Here is an 18,207-nt window from a genome sequence, read left to right on the forward strand (position 1 = left end):
AAATTAATAGATGTTCGTCAACTTATCAAAACATTACCTATCGCTGGACGGGCAAGGCTCACCAAATAAATCGTTTACCCACGAAATGTAACCCTACTTCAAAGTTCACCCGAATCAAACTGTGTCAACAAATATATATCTACTGTTCTCGTACAGCTGTAGATATAGTGAGCCCTGCACCACCTGCTCAGAAGTTAGAATAACTTATTAGAACAGTTGTGTCGAGCAGCAACGCCAGCCAATATGGCCATGAAGTCCAGCACTCCAGCTACTGGCAGAAGTGCAGTGACTAGCATGTGAAGTAGTTAGACGTGCTGAAGCTGAATGACGAGTGTGAACGTGTTACTAGGGTGAGGATGTTTAACTAGGGTGAGGATGTTTTAAAGTTTAGCTAATTTTTGTACAGTCCATTTTATGATTGAATTTAAACAGTTTCCTGACAACTCGTGCTACTGGAATCAGATTAACCATCAGAATATCACAAACGAAGGCAGGCTGTGACGTACCTTCAGCTGCTATTGCTGGAAAGACTCGTGGAAGGACCCTAGTCCCTATTAAAATGGTGTTTCAGAAGAGAAGTGTTCGGCGGTTGATACCGTAAATGTTTTTCAAACAAATATATTATGGGACATTATTTACCTTGTATATTCATTTGTTGTTTATCTTAATTCAATTCCTTACTGACATGTTATAATCGTCTTACGGATAATGAATTGGATCATACATATGCATTACTCTATGTACTTATTATCACGACAGCACATGTCTGTTTCGTAACTTCAGCAGCTTCTTTCTCATTTGATTATTATTTGGTCCTTATTTAAATTTGATCGTGTGCTGAACCTAATCGTAATTCGATCCTGCTAAATCGACAGATCGGCTCCCTCCCTCGTCGCATCTTAAAAGGCTTTATGCTTTGTTTTTTTGCGCTGAGGTTCAAGTCCATCACCGTAGTTATATATTTATAATGAGGAAACCAATTATTTTTCTGTTGTTGGTCCTGGGATCGAGCTGCGTGGTATCTTTGCTGTCTGCAGGTTTTGACCCGAAGCCTAAAGCCTTCCCTGGCGCCTCTAAAGGGATTACCTTCGAAGTCCACAACTACGAGCAGAAGGTAAGGGGGCTCATTCTATCTTGACGAGAGACTGAACGAGACTGTTACACTTTTGAGAAATTCTATTAGCGATTATATTATTTCATTTTAGAGCATATGCAAGCTAGTTTAAAAATGCTACTGGGTCGGTGCAAATTTTATTGATCTCTTAAGGGGAGCGTCTGGGTCAAAATCGACGATTTTGGCTTCTCCGGTTTTTAGTTTTATCTTAAAGCTGACATTCTGACCTATCCAACGGTACCAAAACCATCTCGGTACGTTGATTTATGCGTTCACGACAGATCGCGAAACGGCAAGGGTTGGTGGAGTTCTTCAACATTTAACATAGTGAGTAAATGCATCAGTGCACCTTAAATAGCTAGTCTTCACAAAATCACAATTTTTCGCTCCAGTAACCCCTCTGCAGTTGTGTAGGATGGTTTGCACGCCGTCTTTCTCACTATCCTTGACAGAAACTAAGCTCCAGCGCATCGTCTTGTCTTGCATCCTTGCAACCGTGAATGCCGATTTCGAGGCGCCCGGGACTATGTCGGGCTCTATTGAACAATCACACTTACTGTGACTGGAAAACTGTCTCCTCCTGCAGTTTTGAAGCTACAGCGATGAGAGATATACCGTTCAATTTGCAAAGAAAATATCTACTAAATTATGCATGCATTTCTCTAATTTCGTTATAGTTTGGACTTTATTCCGCAAAAAGAGGGGGGGGGGAATGGCGGGAGGTAAAATCGAAAAATGCTCCCACACCCACAAAAATGAGAATAAAAAAAAAAGCCTGCATCATTTTATAGATACGATTTTTACGCATCGAATGATATGTGTCTATATGTTGTACCTTGAAAATCCCAGGACTATATAGATTTCTACAGTACCCCTTTTTTGGCCGTTCTCTAAGAATTTCACTTTTTCTTTCACTTTTTTGTCGAAAAATTTACACGAACAAAAAAGTCTCAGATTTCTGTTTTACATACGTGTATCAAATTTCGAAGTGATCCGTCCGTAAATAACCGAGTTACGAAAACACCTAGACGCTCTCCTTAAGTGGTACTAGCACACACACCAAAAAAATGCTCGTCCGCACGTGATATAAAGACTAACAATAAGATATAAAAACGTGTTCAAACATTATTGAAATGTTGGCTATGATATTTTATGATCTTCAATTTTCCATATAATTGCTTAATAGTAAACAGGTTCGCTTCATTTTTGATGGCGTTAAGAAGAAGAAAATTACTTCCATTCATATTCGCCCTTTTGAATTAAAGTAATTTTCGTGCATGAGCACGTCACGTACATTGCTTACCAACCACGAGTTCGAAAGCCCCAAAACTGTGTAAGCATCGCAACTTATTTCGTTAATTAGGTCCCTAGAACTTCTTGCTCCTATTATTTGTCCTATTCACACCATAGACGCCAAGCGAAGGTGTTTGTTGTGGCATCTGCGGACTTGCTTTTTTTTCTTCCTGGCGCCAGCAGCAAGGTTAAAGTCTCGGTGCGGTAAGCGCCTTTATTTGTTTGTATTTTGGCTCCATGTTGCCACGTATTAGTAATCTCGGGGAATTACTTCGTATAATGCATTATACTTGGGGCAGTGCAGGCAATTGGCTTGCCTTATTCTCGGATAAATTATTGTTCCACTTCATTCCCTGAGGACAAGTTCTACGGCTTAATCAACATGTCCTTCATGACAATCTGAAACTTTTCAATATCTGCTTTCCACATAGTCGCAAAGAAAAAACATTTTAAACTTAACTAAAAACCTAATTTTAAAACTATTTGAATACGGTGAGTGTTTCATGAACTGTACAGTTCCATTCGTGAAGCTGGAGGTTGGTTAGATCCTATTTTTTTGCATAGACATTTACTGATAGTGTCGCCTTGTCAACATGCAATATGTAATTGACATGGCGAAATGGATCCAAACGCATCAAAATCCACTAGCTAATATAATCAAGTGTAACTTTCATGCTTGAACAGTAGCTTCAAATCTGTAAACTTCACGTTCTCAAACTGGCGCGCACATGGTTGAATTAATACAAGGTTGACCCACGCGCAGCTGCTCTTTGCGGATGTCGTTTGTTGTTCCGACTGTGACGTCACCGTGGGCCCAAAATGTAAATACTGTCGCGAAAGACGTTGTTTTTGTGCCGATTTTGAGATAAATTTAAAAAAAATTGCCCTCCTCAAAATCGTTGTAAAAATGCCAGTAGCTTCAGCTAGTCTGTCTCTAAGTATATAGGGCTTATTGAGCAATTCGATCGTGTAAAACAAATAAATTCGAAACAAAAAAACAGGGCCGACTTGCTGAGAGGCCGTAATCGGCAAGGAGTTCCTGTCCGATCATTCAAAAGATGACCATAAAAAATGAAGCTCTCTCCTCAACGAATCCCGCTTATATCAAGTGAGTTGATGTCTTATTATCTCTGATTAATTATGTCAGTTTTCATCTGATCTTCTCAATTTATTTACGATGTTGTACATGTTTCAGCGAGACTGTGAGTAGAATCAGATCCTTGTATTTGATGTGACACTGGCACCTAGGCTACTAAGGCAGCAGGTAAGGTAAGGCTAATGGCATGCCTAGAGATTAAATCAAAATACTGTTTTGTGTTTATGTTAGGGGCTAAGAAAGTGAGGAAAATTACCAGATATGTAAAATTACCTAGGTAATAAAGATAAAGTTATTGATGAATGATGATGATATAATTGATATCAAAGAAAAAGAATCCTCATAGTTGGATATTACTATTAGAATAGCCTATTTGTGCATCCTGGCAATTGGTGCTGGCTGTGCTGCAACTCTGCAAGGTGAAATTTGGCAGGGGAACCCAGGGGCAAGGGGTAATATAGGTAGGAGGGGGGAGGGGCGAGAGAGCCAGCCGGGTTCTTGAAATTGAACACTTAGCTAATATACTCGTGGTATAAAGAAAAGTGCAATACAAAATCATGTTAGTGAATGTATAACTGTAATAGTTTACAATATTATGTTTAAACGCAAAAGAAATCGTTACGTTGATCACGATTCACAGAGCACAATCTGAAGATGTTTGCCGTATGAACGCCGCGGACTCTCTCCTTAGTCCTTACAAGTTACAACTGACCACGACCGACAGTCGGCCTCGCCAGCAGTTTTTCCCTCCGAACCTCAAGGTTGAGTGGAGCCTGTGGCTCAGTGGCTGGGCAGTGAGCACCCCTTAACTAATGAGTAGGTATGCAGAATAAAAAGTTTGCAGACCATATCAACTCCGTCTTTCTCACCGATTCGACACTTCGACACACGTCTTCTCACCAATAACACTGGAAATGCAGTGTAAAAATGTAGAACAGTCAGTTTAATTCAAAAGATGGCTTCAAATCTAATCACGAAATATAGAATACTTTGACGCTCACTGTTTGAAATTCTTGCGCCGTTCTATGTTTAATGACTGCTAACCGTCGAGCAGCAGCATAATATAAAATAATTCAGCGTAATATTAAAAAGATCTAGGTTTCCACATAAATAACATGTCTTATCAATATAGAAATTATTTCAATGTCAAATTAGTAAATTAATTGGAAAATTCAATTGAAAGATATATCGCTGTGATGAGATGGTGATTTTTGATCATCTCATTAGTGTTAGACGAGAAAGTGTGATAGGGTGCAAATAAACGTGAAATTTTTTTATTGAGCGACGCAAATTCCCTCAATCACATTTTGAGCCAACACCTGTGTGCAACTTTTATGTAAGTAAAAAATTTTTACTACAACAATTTTTATTGCTACAGACCTTAGAGGCTTAGATGAGGTACTTTAAAAAAATACGCGGGGCGATTAGTTGTGTCTACTAGTTTTGCAGGCTGAGTGCCTATAGACGAGTATAGTGTTTTCGGTACACTGTGCCCGTGTCAGTGCGAGGTTGGGAGTTGTCGAATAATTGTGTGCACGATGCAGGCATGCGAGAGCTCGACAGCAGTGCGCGCTACAGTGGGCAAGAGAGAGAGCGACGCAGTTATACTCAGTATGACGGCCGGGCCGCTACTGAGTCGGTACTGACTACTGAGTAGGCGAGCTGCGAGCACTGAGCACAGTCAGCACAGTGCATACTAGAGTGACTAGAATCTAGATTCTAGACCAATGGTTCCCAAAGTGGGCGATATCGCCCCCCTAGGGGCGGTGGAAAGATCTTGGGGGCGGTAGGGAGGCGGTAGTCTGAAGAGACTGTTAGAAGTTCGAACGTTTGTTTGACGATTTGTACACAACACGTGCAGCACACGACACCCAGCGATGGTTTTTTTTTCACCCAGATCTGTTTTTTAACCTCTCCTGGGTTTTCGTCTCTGACAAATTAACGGCCGCACTCGCAGCCGGTCTCACGGTAGCTAAATTGAATTATTCACTAAAGACAGACAGAAACATAGTGATCGGCAGGACAAATTTGGTTGGTTAAGCAAACACACAATTAATTGATAAGTTGATTTATTGGCTTAGCTCATGTGACCTGCTCGATGTGACGATGCAGGAGGAATTGGTTGCCCGGGCAGAAGGTGCAGGTCGACGGGCCACCGTGGTTGCGTGGTGAGACGTTGTGGACATTATTCGATGCACGTTGCGAGGTTGACGAAGTTAACTGAGCGTGCGCGTTGAGGGTTCACACGAAATTTCACTGAACGTGCGTTGATGCAACTCACAGAGTATGTCTAGCGAAAGTTCTCTGAATAAGTTCACTGAATGAATTAACTGAATTAGTTCACAGCAAGTATTAACTGAATATTCGCGGAGAAGCGTCTGCACACAGGGACGGCGATGCTGATTGCGGGTTGTGTTGTGTTTCGTTGCAGGATACAGGGCNTCTTATATGATTATTCTGGGAGATATGCTAATTAATGTTGGAAGGTTCGTGTTCTATTTTCTAATAACTATTTCGCTTTTCAACCCCTGTCTCTTATACACATCTAGATGTGTATAAGAGACAGTACCTACCTTGATGTCTCAAGAACTGTGGGACACAAATTAGATAGTGCCTTCCTTATTGGCAAAGGTGGTTCAATAGGACTAAAGGAGCACTTAGTCTTAGAGCAGCGGCCAGCCTAGCTTGCAAAGGTCCAAACTCCAAAGGAAAAGAGCAGGTGCCTTCGTCTCAAGACAAAGACACACTGCTCAGTGCTCTCCTTCCGCCGATTATGGCGCGACATCGTCTAGGTTGAAATTATGATTCTGTTGAATGATTCCTAAGTTTTCCTAAATACGAAGCAACAAGATACTCGACTTTCAAAATTAGATATTCTGGCTAGGCAACTCACTTGAACTCACCAACCGTGACCAACGTCTGTCGTCGACCGCAGCTCAAACCGGAATCGTTTCAGGCTTCAGAAGTTCAGCGAGTCACACCGCAAGCTTACAAGTTACAACTGACCACGACCGACAGTCGGCCGCGCCAGCAGTTTTTCCCTCCGAACCTCAAGGTTGAGTGGAGCCTGTGGCTGGGCAGTGAGCACCCCTTTAACTAATGAGTAGGTATGCAGAACAAAAAGTTTGCAGACCATATCAACTCCGTCTTCTCACCAATAACACTGGAAATGCAGTGTAAAAGTGTAGAACAGTCAGTTTAATTCAAAAGATGGCTTCAAATCTAATCACGAAATATAGAATACTTTGACGCTCACTGTTTGAAATTCTTGCGCCGTTCTATGTTTAATGACTGCTAACCGTCGAGCAGCAGCATAATATAAAATAATTCAGCGTAATATTAAAAAGATCTAGGTTTCCACATAAATAACATGTCTTATCAATATAGAAATTATTTCAATGTCAAATTAGTAAATTAATTGGAAAATTCAATTGAAAGATATATCGCTGTGATGAGATGGTGATTTTTGATCATCTCATTAGTGTTAGACGAGAAAGTGTGATAGGGTGCAAATAAACGTGAAATTTTTTTATTGAGCGACGCAAATTCCCTCAATCACATTTTGAGCCAACACCTGTGTGCAACTTTTATGTAAGTAAAAAATTTTTAGTACAACAATTTTTATTGCTACAGACCTTAGAGGCTTAGATGAGGTACTTTAAAAAAATACGCGGGGCGATTAGTTGTGTCTACTAGTTTTGCAGGCTGAGTGCCTATAGACGAGTATAGTGTTTTCGGTACACTGTGCCCGTGTCAGTGCGAGGTTGGGAGTTGTCGAATAATTGTGTGCACGATGCAGGCATGCGAGAGCTCGACAACAGTGCGCGCTACAGTGGGCAAGAAAGAGAGCGACGCAACTATACTCAATATGACGGCCGGGCCGCCACTGACTACTGAGCACTGAGCAGTGAGCTGCGAGCACTGGGCACAGTCAGCACAGTGCAGCACACGACACCCAGCGATGTTTTTTTTCACCCAGATCTGTTTTTTTTAACCTCTCCTGGGTTTTCGTCTCTGACAAATTAACGGCCGCACTCGCAGCCGGTCTCACGGTAGCTAAATTGAATTATTCACTAAAGACAGACAGAAACATAGTGATCGGCAGGACAAATTTGGTTGGTTAAGCAAACACACAATTAATTGATAAGTTGATTTATTGGCTTAGCTCATGTGACCTGCTCGATGTGACGATGCAGGAGGAATTGGTTGCCCGGGCAGAAGGTGCAGGTCGACGGGCCACCGTGGTTGCGTGGTGAGACGTTGTGGACATTATTCGATGCACGTTGCGAGGTTGACGAAGTTAACTGAGCGTGCGCGTTGAGGGTTCACACGAAATTTCACTGAACGTGCGTTGATGCAACTCACAGAGTATGTCTAGCGAAAGTTCTCTGAATAAGTTCACTGAATGAATTAACTGAATTAGTTCACAGCAAGTATTAACTGAATATTCGCGGAGAAGCGTCTGCACACAGGGACGGCGATGCTGATTGCGGGTTGTGTTGTGTTTCGTTGCAGGATACAGGGCTGTAGGTTGCCGGGTGCAGGTTGCCGAATGTTAGCCGATGTTGTGATAGCGAGATGTTGACAGTTCGATGTCTGGGGGCAAATAGGCCATTAACACGTTTCCTGCGACGGCTCTTTTGCTGCTATGCACGACACCTGCGATGTGACCCACCGGTGGGTCCCAGTCTTCTTTCCATTGTTGCGATGTGACCCACCGGTGGGTCCCACTTTAATTTTTTCTTCCTTTTATAATTTGCAAAAAAATATAAGTCTATATTGACTACGCGTTATATATGTGTCCTAGTATTACTATATAAAGGCTGTCTCTTATACACATCTAGATGTNTGTCCTAAACCTGTCTCTTATACACATCTAGATGTGTATAAGAGACAGACCTCACTCCGAGCTATCTCAGATGCAACTGAAGTTATCGTACATATACCACCGTCGCAACAGGAGAATAGCATCGATATTGGCCGTCGCCGTACACGTAACAGTGGTGACCCACCGGTGGGTCACATCGCAGGAAACGTGTTAAGATTTTGAGAAGCTATAAAGGAAGGGAGGCGTCGGCTGTTGCCAAGGCGGAAGTGAGATTTTTCTGAACTATTCATACAATGATTTTCTACTTAGGTATCAATACGATAAGTAAAAGTAATGTAATAGAAGTACTGTTAAGAGTATTAATATTAATGTTAGTATGAGAAACATAAAAATTAGTTCTACATAGCGAGATATGTTATACATAATATTAGCTCTATGTAGCCAGATCCGCTACAATATGGCCTAGGACGAGTGAGGTTGTTGAATCCATGGTTGAATTAATACAAGGTTGACCCACACAATTTTTTTTAATATCATTTCAAATATGGCACAAAAACAACGTGTTGATCTCCACTGTTTACATTTTTGGCCCACGTTGACGTCACACGAGACATGCGCAGAACGGCGAAAAAATCGTCGTCGCCGTGGGTCAACCTTGTATTAATTCAACCATGGGCGCGCAGTTGTGCCGGATTGGTCTGATAATTTCGTCTGTCTCGGCGCCACTCGGCCACTGCAGGCGGGTTTGATGGGCTGCGGGTTGTCAGTGTTCGTTGAGCATTCGTGAGTTGTTGTGTGTCGAGCTGTCCGTGTTGTTTGTGCAGACAAATAAGATATTTGTCTGAATAATGAAGGGAATTCTGTGTGGTTCACAGTTTAGCCTTCGAGATATGCAATATAGTTTATTGCAGGTATCACAACACTTATTAAATCTGTCGTTGTATCCGGTGTGTTGTCAATAAATTTATGTGACAAGTACACTCGTTATTCTTCTCGTGCGAGTTATGTCAGAAGCAAAATATGAATCCTCTTTGCTTTTTTAGAGGGCATGCTGGGCCATGCATGATGGCATTCTTTTTCCTATTATTGAAGACAGCTCGAGAAATATAATAGTGATTTGTTTCAAGTTTGTTCCGTACCGTATTCCAGATATTTTTACGTTCGTGGGAGTCCGGACGATATTTTATATTAAATAATGAGGTGCATTTTGGTTATTCTTGTTTCTATTTCTGCGGTTTGGTCACTTTCACTGAAAAGGGAAAAGCTAAGTAGTGTATCCCCACCCGATGGTAATTGGACTACGCAATGGTATGAGCAGCAGGTAAGTTTACCTTAATTATGTTTAACACTTAGTTTTCAGTTGAAAGGAATCGGAATATCAAGTGACTAACTCTGGGACTTCTATGTGCATGATCTTATTTACTTCAGTCATTCTGTTCTGGTTGCTTGATGTGATGACTTGTGTCCTACTGACAACTGAACCGATAAATTTTTTTCATAGCCTCTAAATTTTATAATCTTTATTTCTTTTCTTTTACTTTTACCGCAATACAAAAATTCAATTGGATTCATTAAACCACAGGTCAATGAAAAGATAATGACTATACTCATCATACTATTTAGATTTGAAATTAATTTCTTTTGAAAGTTTGGCATTTTTATGGCGATTATTGGAGTTAACCGTAATTATCCAAGCACATCGACGTCTAGTTTTTTGTATCAGTTTCGACGCTATAAGCGACACATCAAATTAAGTTACAACGCGCTGTGCGCTGTCAGGTTTTTTAAAACCTAACCACTCCATTTACACAGTGCTTCCAAAACAGTGGATACGCCGGGTCATTCCTTGTGGCGTACACTTTTCGGATCTTGAGCGAATTCTAGTTTTGTATTTTTTCTTCACTAAAATGTGTACTGCCTAACAAAAGATACTCCAGCAATAATTTACGTATTTGTTCTTCACAAAAATGTGTACTGCCTCGCAAAATAATACAATCATTATCGCAGAGCTTTCTTCCTTTTTCTTTACTGATACGATTAAATTCGAGGAAGAAACAATCCAAAAGATCAAATAGAGCTTTCAACTTGTTAAAAGCAAACAGCCTAAAACGGAGTTTGCTCTAATTTAATCCGGCAACCATTTTCAACTGCTGCGACATGCTTCCACCCGTCATGAGGCCTCTCTGTTAAATATTACCTATACGTATTATATACTCGCTCGGATAAAATTATCTAGTACGCGCTAGGGTAAAAGGTTACTGTTGATGTTACTGATAATTATCTTCTCATCGGTTGCGGCAATGTACGTCCGAAGTACGTGATCAAATAAAGTTAGGTAAAACCTAATTTAAGTCATAATTTAATTCATGCTAGGCATGAAAAATGTGGCGACAGATGGCTTGTCGTTATGTAAAATTTAAAGTGCGTTGTTAGCTCAGTCGCAACCAGATGAAAATTGACGGCGCTCGATTATTCGCGCATAAGTGGAGACTCAAATGTGGATTTAAAAAAATAATAATGGACTGGTAGGATTGGAAGGCGTCTATTTCTTGCCAAAATTTTTACCTAACACTTTCAATTTCATGATGTTATTTTCTGGTTTCAAAGATTATCTGCGATTCATTATTTATTTCAGCTGGACCACTTCAGCTATGGAGTCCAGCAGCTGACGTTCATGCAGAAATATCTTGTGAACATTGACCACTGGAACAGAACAGGAGGACCTATCTTCTTCTATGCCGGCAACGAAGGAAGCATCGAACTCTTCGCCCTCAATACGGTTAGCAGAAGCTTGTATTCTTTTGACATGGAAACACAATATGCTGAAACATCTGTATAACTCATAACTGATTCCTGATATTGCTTTGTTTCACTATCAATGATAGGATATTCAGACAATTCTTCATTGACTTGCGCTAATTGCTTAATTTCGGAACGTTTTTTTCCATGATGCCAGTTTTCTCGACGTATATATATATATTACTTTATGCTACGCTTTGTGACACATCTTTCCTCCCCGTGCATGCAGAGAAATGGGTGATAATTAATTAGTCCAAATGGCGATTTTTTTTTGCTTATGTGTGACTCATCTTGACCCAGTTTGGCTCATCGAAAAGGACGTATCAGTGCTACATCCCCGATTTCTGCTCGCTCTGATTATGAGAAAGTGTATCAATATTTCGACAATATGACCCATTATTTTTCTCTGATTGTGTACTGACTCCTCAGGGCTTCATGTTCGAGATCGCGCCGGAGTTCGGGGCGATGGTGCTGTTCGCCGAACACCGATACTATGGATCCTCGATACCTTTCGGGAAAAATGGATACGTCGTAAGTCATGATGACGTTTGGCGACACATGCGAATTTGAGAATTGGTTGGAAATGATGTCTGTTTGAATATTAAGGAGAATTTAATCTTGTTGACGTTGAAAAGTGCTTTCTGTTATCAGTTTTAGTAACAGTATTTTATACAAAGAAGCAACCCTTTACAAAGACTTAGTTTTATAAGAGCACAACAACGCACACCAAGTTGCATTAGACAGGAAGTTTGTTTGAGCACGGCTAGCGTGGGTGCTTGAGCGTCGCTCGAAATGCCCTTCAGTACACATACTCGGCGAGAATAGTGTAGTATTTTTGAGTGTGATTGTTGTGAATGTCGAGTAATAAATTATCTCAGTACTTTATCCTGTAATAGTATAAATCATTCTCAAATATTTGTATCGATTTTTAATACATCAACAATCAACAACGTGAAGTTGCATATTCTGTAATAAACTGATGTGACGTGAACCTGTTTTCCCAATCGTGTGTAACCACATATTACTATTTATGAATTGTATTTACAAAAAATATAACTCACTACTCAATGCAGTGAGTGACAGACATTTTCTCGTCGACGAAAACGTGGTCACGGACGGACAGACGGACGGACATGATGAGCACAATAGCGCCTTTTTTCCATAAATGAGAAAATGCGCTAAAAAGTTTTCCCTCTGATCGACAATTCAAATAGAATGTCTTCCCCCTGCTCAATGCATGCCTCGTAATATTCGTGTTTCGAAAGAAACGCGCCATTTTTCATTCGTCGGAGTAAAGTTCCACCGTGTTTTTTAGCACAAGCAATACTACCAGTACCAGTCTTCGATGCAAGCTCTGGCCGACTACGTCGAGCTGCTAGCTCACGTTCGCCAGACCTACGAAGGAGCTGAGAAGAGCCCAGTGATCGTGTTTGGTGGATCATATGGAGGCATGCTAGCGGCGTGGATGAGGATTAAGTATCCGCATGTCGTGCAAGGGTGAGCCTTCCATGGCATTTTATACAAGATATTTTCAATATATTGATTCTGTCTCGCGAAACTCAACCGTTTTCAAGCTCTCGTTGAATTAGAAAATAATTTCCGAGAAAATTTTTAGCTTTCGCTTGAGAGGAGGCATTTATCCGTGCATTATTTAAAAGCAGGACTTAGAAATTATTGGGAAGGGGAAGATTATGGAACATGGGCTTCAAGCCTAGGTGATCTATGGCTGGCTATATGTCATTGCTGGCGACTTGTAATTGGTGCGATGCCGCGTAAAAATTCTAATGGACTGGTAACTCAAGTAACAAATTATCAGCGACCACAGTTTTAACCTATATTTTCAAAATTTATTTATTGCTGTGGAGTCATCTCGTGGCACTTGATATTGAAATCATGTTTATCTACTCCTCAGTCGATACGTACCGGTATTTGGCATGTTGGATTCCCTCTCTAACATTACAGACTTATCCTTATCATACAGCCTGAAGAGCAGCACAAAATGGTCATGCTATTTAGATATACTTAAGCATGATACATATTTTCTGTCAGTACTCACGTCAAAAAATTGACTTCGCAGAGCCATCGCTGCATCGGCGCCAGTAGCGCAGTTCACGGGCCTGACGCCGTGCGAGAAGTTCGGTCAGGTTGTCACCCACACCTTTGCACTTCAGGGACAAGAATGCGTGCAGACAATACGCAAGAGCTGGGATGCCATCAATAAAATGGCCGCCACTGGTGAGACGTTTGGGCCATTTAAACAATAATCTTTCATATTTTAAAAGTAAAACTATCGATCATGGATAAATATATATTTTGAATTAGTATTAGGTGGTAGAATTTCCTTGTTGAAACATTTACGATTGAAACACGCACCAGAGAATACATTATATTCTAATTTTCAGGGAATCTCTGAAAACTATCTCAAATATAATAATCTATCAAATCAAATATACAATAATATAATATCTCTGAAAACTCTCTCAACTATCAACGTTGACTCTGAAAACTATCTCAAAGTTCAGACAATATAGATGTGGGTTAAGCTATCGTCGGCCGGCAATTCCAGCTAATAAATTTTGCTTCAAAGAAGGTCGTAGACTTCATTATTCGGACTACACTGCAGTAATTGGACCAACAACTACGACATCGAGTTTTACAAACAAGCAACTTCATCTCAAAATCATCGATGAATTCAACTGGCTTGGTTATACCCTTGACAACAACGTCAAGCTCCGGACTGCACGCAGCAAATGCCTGCAAAAAAATCTCTAGTTCCCCAAAGAAGCCGATGTAGTCTGTAAATTTTGCTTTAAAGCTGGTTGTAGACTTCATCATTTGGACTGCATTGGAGTTATTGGACTAACAACCACGAAATTGCGACCGTCTCACCTGCCGCCTACAGTCTGAAGGACAGGGGAACCTCCTGAGACAAGCTTACAAGGCCGTCGCTCGCACTGAGCTGGAGGAACCCACCAGCATCGTCATCATGCAGTGCTGGAGGAACCCACCAGCATCGTCATCATGCAGTGCTGGAGGAACCCACCAGCATCGTCATTATGCCGTGGCGCCCAATATTAACAGACCTACGAATGCTGGAACCCTCATCTTTGGAGATTTGACTCCAGCATCTGCTTTCAAATAACCGGAATGGTCTGAACTTTGAGATAGTTTTCAAAGTTATTTCCTGTTTCAAAATTTTCGTGTTTTGTTCTATTTACGTGTATCATGTACAAAGTCTCATTATTCTTTTTATAACTTGAAAATTATTGTTGATACATTCGAAACGTCGTTAAATATGTTATTCTGTAAGTACTTGCTAAGACCTGCCTTTTGATCTACCGTATTAACGCCATCTAAAAAATTTTCTGACTTCCTGAAAATATGAATATAATGCATTCTCTGGTCATTAGTCACACGTGTTTTAACAAGAAAATATATATATATATGTGCCCTGTCAAACTGAAAAAATGTATGTCGTGCTCAATAAAAGATTTTTATATTCCTGCAGTAATTCAATTCTATTTGAAAAGTGAAGACTTGATAAATTTGCCTATTTTCATAAGCAAAGAGAGACATCCATGTCTCATTATAGCGATAAAACTTTAATGTGAATTTTGTTAAAGAACGAAAAGTAATTCTTATGAACAATTTTATTTAGTTGTAGTAGTAGTTGATTTAGTAAACTTTGCTAATAAGAGTATATAGAAATTCGAATATAATATTTACCAAGGGACATTTTATTTAATTATATTTACCCACTTTTAAAGCTTTTAAAACTTGCCTAGAATTTAATTCGCAATATTGAGAAAAACAATTAGAAAATTGTTAATAAGAATTTATCTCTGGTATTCAACAAAACCTGCAACAAAGAACAACGGCCTAACTCCCAAAAAACACATTAATGGGAAGTTACCTCAATGTTATTCGTGATATTCTTATCTGTCGATTTTGTAAAATAATTTTTGGTGTATTAGTATAATCAGTAGAATTTTCTTGTGGGAACAGCTGAAGGTCGCGCGTGGCTGAGCGACGCTTGGCGGTTGTGCAAGCCTTTGAATTCTACGGATGACGCTAAAAACCTCAAGAGTTATCTCTCTGATGTGTGGACCAATCTCGCCATGGCAGACTACCCTTACATGGCTAACTTCTTGGCTCCTCTGCCGGCCTATCCCGTCATGGTAGGGAAGTCGTGTAGTAGCAAAACACAGACTTTTTTCGATTCTTCCTGAAGTTAGATTTTGAGTCCTATAAGTACACACGTAGACTATCATAGATACCAGCGTTATCATATCATATGATATAGGTATATATTGAATAAAGTGTTGAACTAGATCGGGGAATTGTAAATGAACTGGACTCAGAAAATTTTTTTTACACTATTATTAGTCAAGAAGATGTGGTTGTTCATGTATGAAGGACTGTCTGAGCAACAACTTTTGGTATAAATATATAGACGTTCAAAAGGATACGTTTATGTTGAATGTTTATTTTCCTGGAAGATGAGTCTCATTGAAAATACTCTCAAAGATTGCAAGTTATGACTTACTTTAATAAGTTTTTTTGGCTTTTATTATTTAATTGTAACTTCAGATAATGAAACCTACTAACATTATTTTGTTTTTGCACAGGCGGTATGCCAGCCTATGAAGTTCTTGAAGGATGAGCCGAAGGAAATTTTGCTGGAAATTTTTGAAGGCCTCAGTGTTTATTTCAACTACTCGACCACGGCTACTTGCCTGAGTTACGAGTCTTCTATGCCCTCCTCTCTCGACGACAACGGCTGGTTCCTCCAGGTTCCTTGTCGTTTAGATAGTATCTTATAAAGGATAGTATATATCATCTCCCTTATCTTAATCCTATACATCGTTTGGCCATTCTCTAATTTATGAGCTAACTTAGCTCCTCATAATATATCCATTTCGTAGTAGAATTATTTCTAATTTTAACGAAATTATATTCAGGTTGAGTTACACTTTAAAGCTAGAAAAATTCATACACAAAAATTATTTTATTTCTAACGGTCTTTCATCTGTCAGAGCTGCACGGAGATGGTGATGCCCATGTGTTATGACGGCAAGAATGACTTCTTCGAGCCACAGGCCTGGAATTTGACAGAGTTCAGTGAAACTTGTGTAAAGAAATGGGACGTTCGTCCTGAACCTTACAAGATGGAGCAAATGTACGGAGGACGTAACCTCAAGTACGCCAGCAACATCGTCTTCAGGTGAATTCAGTTAAATTATTGAGTATTGACTAGTAATAGAAAAAACGTTACGGCACCTTAATAATAAAGTTAAGAACTAAAATTTTATATGTCGTTTACTGGCCTTACAGATTTTCAATTAAACACTGATATAATTTGAGTTATATTTGACTTTTGCACATAACATCTATTTATTAGTCTTATAGGCTTATATAAAAAAATATTAAATGAATGAGAATCATTTTGAACAAATTGATTTGACACCTAACGACAATGAATTAATAAAATGTCATATGGATATGACATTGTGTTTGTAATATTTAATTGTGTATAAAATTTTAACCTCTCAAAGCAATGTGGCTAAGCTTCAAGATTTTTTTTTTCAGTTGAAAGAATTTTCAAATCTACTTTACTTGATGTGTACCAAGAAGTTTCCACAATGAATATCATTTGAAGCTAATTTTATGAATTTTTCTACAGCAACGGCCTCCTAGACCCTTGGTCATCAGGTGGCGTCCTGGAAGATGTCAACGAGTCCGTGGTGTCGGTGATCATCCCTGAGGGGGCGCATCATCTTGACCTGCGATCTTCAGAACGCGCAGATCCTAAATCCGTGATACAAGCGCGAGATGTCCACAAGGCCAATATCCTCAAGTGGATATCGGAATATAGCAACAGTGTTTAAAATACAGCAGGATATGCTGCAGTGGATATTGTTCACTGCAAGGGATATTGGCATGATCATTGATATGATGCTCGAGAGGAAAGGTTATACAATGGTATATAACCAATCGTGTAGTAAGAGTTTTGAATATGTGTTATGGGTAGGATACTCCTAATCCTAACAATTTTTTCGATAAGAATTCGGGTTTAAAATTGTATTGATGTGGCTGGAGTACATTTTATGCGAATCCTCCATAAATAAGATCGATTGTAGAGAGAAAATCGTTAAGTGATTATTATTCAGACTCTCAACTCGCTTCCAAAGTAAAGTTTAAACAACTCGCACCTCGTAATCGATGGTTCGAAATGCTCTCATATTTTGGTTGTGCCAAATTCTGCTCTGGACTTAAGATTTTTTAGCATCATGAATCCTTCCGATAAATACGCGTCATAGACGTATTCCGACACCTGGACGTGGAGCAAAATAAAACAGAAGCGTATTATGTGTTGTAGACACTTTCAATGATGGGCGATTATCATTTCATTTTAAGCAATAGTAGCAATTTCATCCATTAATTGCAACTGTTTTAACTTGATAAGTTTTCTAGGTAGAATTCGATGGATATCTATCTCGAGCTTTGTAGTTGTGCTGAAAATCTGAATACATTTTAGTTTCAATATACATTTAGCATAGCATACATTTAGTTTTAGCATAGCGTATATGGGATGGTTTGATGGGATTTTTTATTTAACTCTCGAGTGATCCTACTTAACCACAGTCATCTTTTACACGTTGTCTACCTTACATACTCCTGAAAAAATGTACAATAAAAATAAAAAGTTATTCGAGTCAATGTTTATTTACTGCACAAATAGTTTTATGTAAAGAGCATACGTCATTCGGCTACTTTTGGAGATTTTCGAGATAGACCTAAGCTGACGACCAGGGAGAGCAAAGCTTGAATGCCGAGCAAAACCATTGCACTTGCTACAATAATAGTTTCGATCTTCAAAATGTAAGTTTGCCATAGCAAAAGGTAAACAAGAACCGTGCATGCAGGGGCGCTAAGTATCGTTGAAACGAATACATAAAGAGTTTTCTCTGTTAAATTTCCTCTTTCACCACTTGCAATACGACCAAGTTCGATGATAATATATAATAGAAGCAGTAACGCTTCAGAAACGATGCTACCATAGGGATACGGTAGATA

The 18,207-nt window shown here is 39.6% G+C and overlaps 1 protein-coding gene across 2 annotated transcripts; it reads left to right on the plus strand.

The window, feature by feature from the left end:
* Window positions 1-875: 875 nt before the first annotated feature.
* Window positions 876-17,850, plus strand: LOC108682974 (lysosomal Pro-X carboxypeptidase). 2 transcript variants are annotated; one of them, XM_018172241.2, is made up of 9 exons: window positions 876-1,114; window positions 10,967-11,110; window positions 11,560-11,661; window positions 12,446-12,627; window positions 13,208-13,365; window positions 15,136-15,308; window positions 15,759-15,923; window positions 16,167-16,354; window positions 16,814-17,850. In XM_018172241.2, the coding sequence occupies exons 1-9, from the start codon at window positions 968-970 to the stop codon at window positions 17,016-17,018; spliced, it is 1,464 nt and encodes a 487-aa protein (XP_018027730.1). In that variant the 5' UTR covers window positions 876-967; the 3' UTR covers window positions 17,019-17,850. The 2 variants fall into 2 exon arrangements, with proteins under 2 accessions (XP_018027730.1, XP_018027731.1); XM_018172242.2 differs by lacking the exon at window positions 876-1,114 and adding an exon at window positions 9,096-9,652.
* The last annotated feature ends 357 nt before the right edge of the window (window positions 17,851-18,207 follow it).

This window comes from Hyalella azteca, unplaced genomic scaffold, assembly GCF_000764305.2.
Source record: "Hyalella azteca isolate HAZT.00-mixed unplaced genomic scaffold, Hazt_2.0.2 contig16070, whole genome shotgun sequence".
NCBI classification, from domain to species: Eukaryota; Metazoa; Arthropoda; class Malacostraca; order Amphipoda; family Hyalellidae; genus Hyalella; species Hyalella azteca.

Excerpts from the sequence above, each read along its gene's own strand:
- LOC108682974 (XM_018172241.2), top strand. The coding sequence starts at position 968 with ATGAGGAAACCAATTATTTTTCTGTTGTTGGTCCTGGGATCGAGCTGC. Across the intron at positions 11,662-12,445 it reads TCGGGAAAAATGGATACGTC|CACAAGCAATACTACCAGTA; the intron begins GTAAGTCATGAT and ends CGTGTTTTTTAG. Across the intron at positions 16,355-16,813 it reads GCCAGCAACATCGTCTTCAG|CAACGGCCTCCTAGACCCTT; the intron begins GTGAATTCAGTT and ends ATTTTTCTACAG.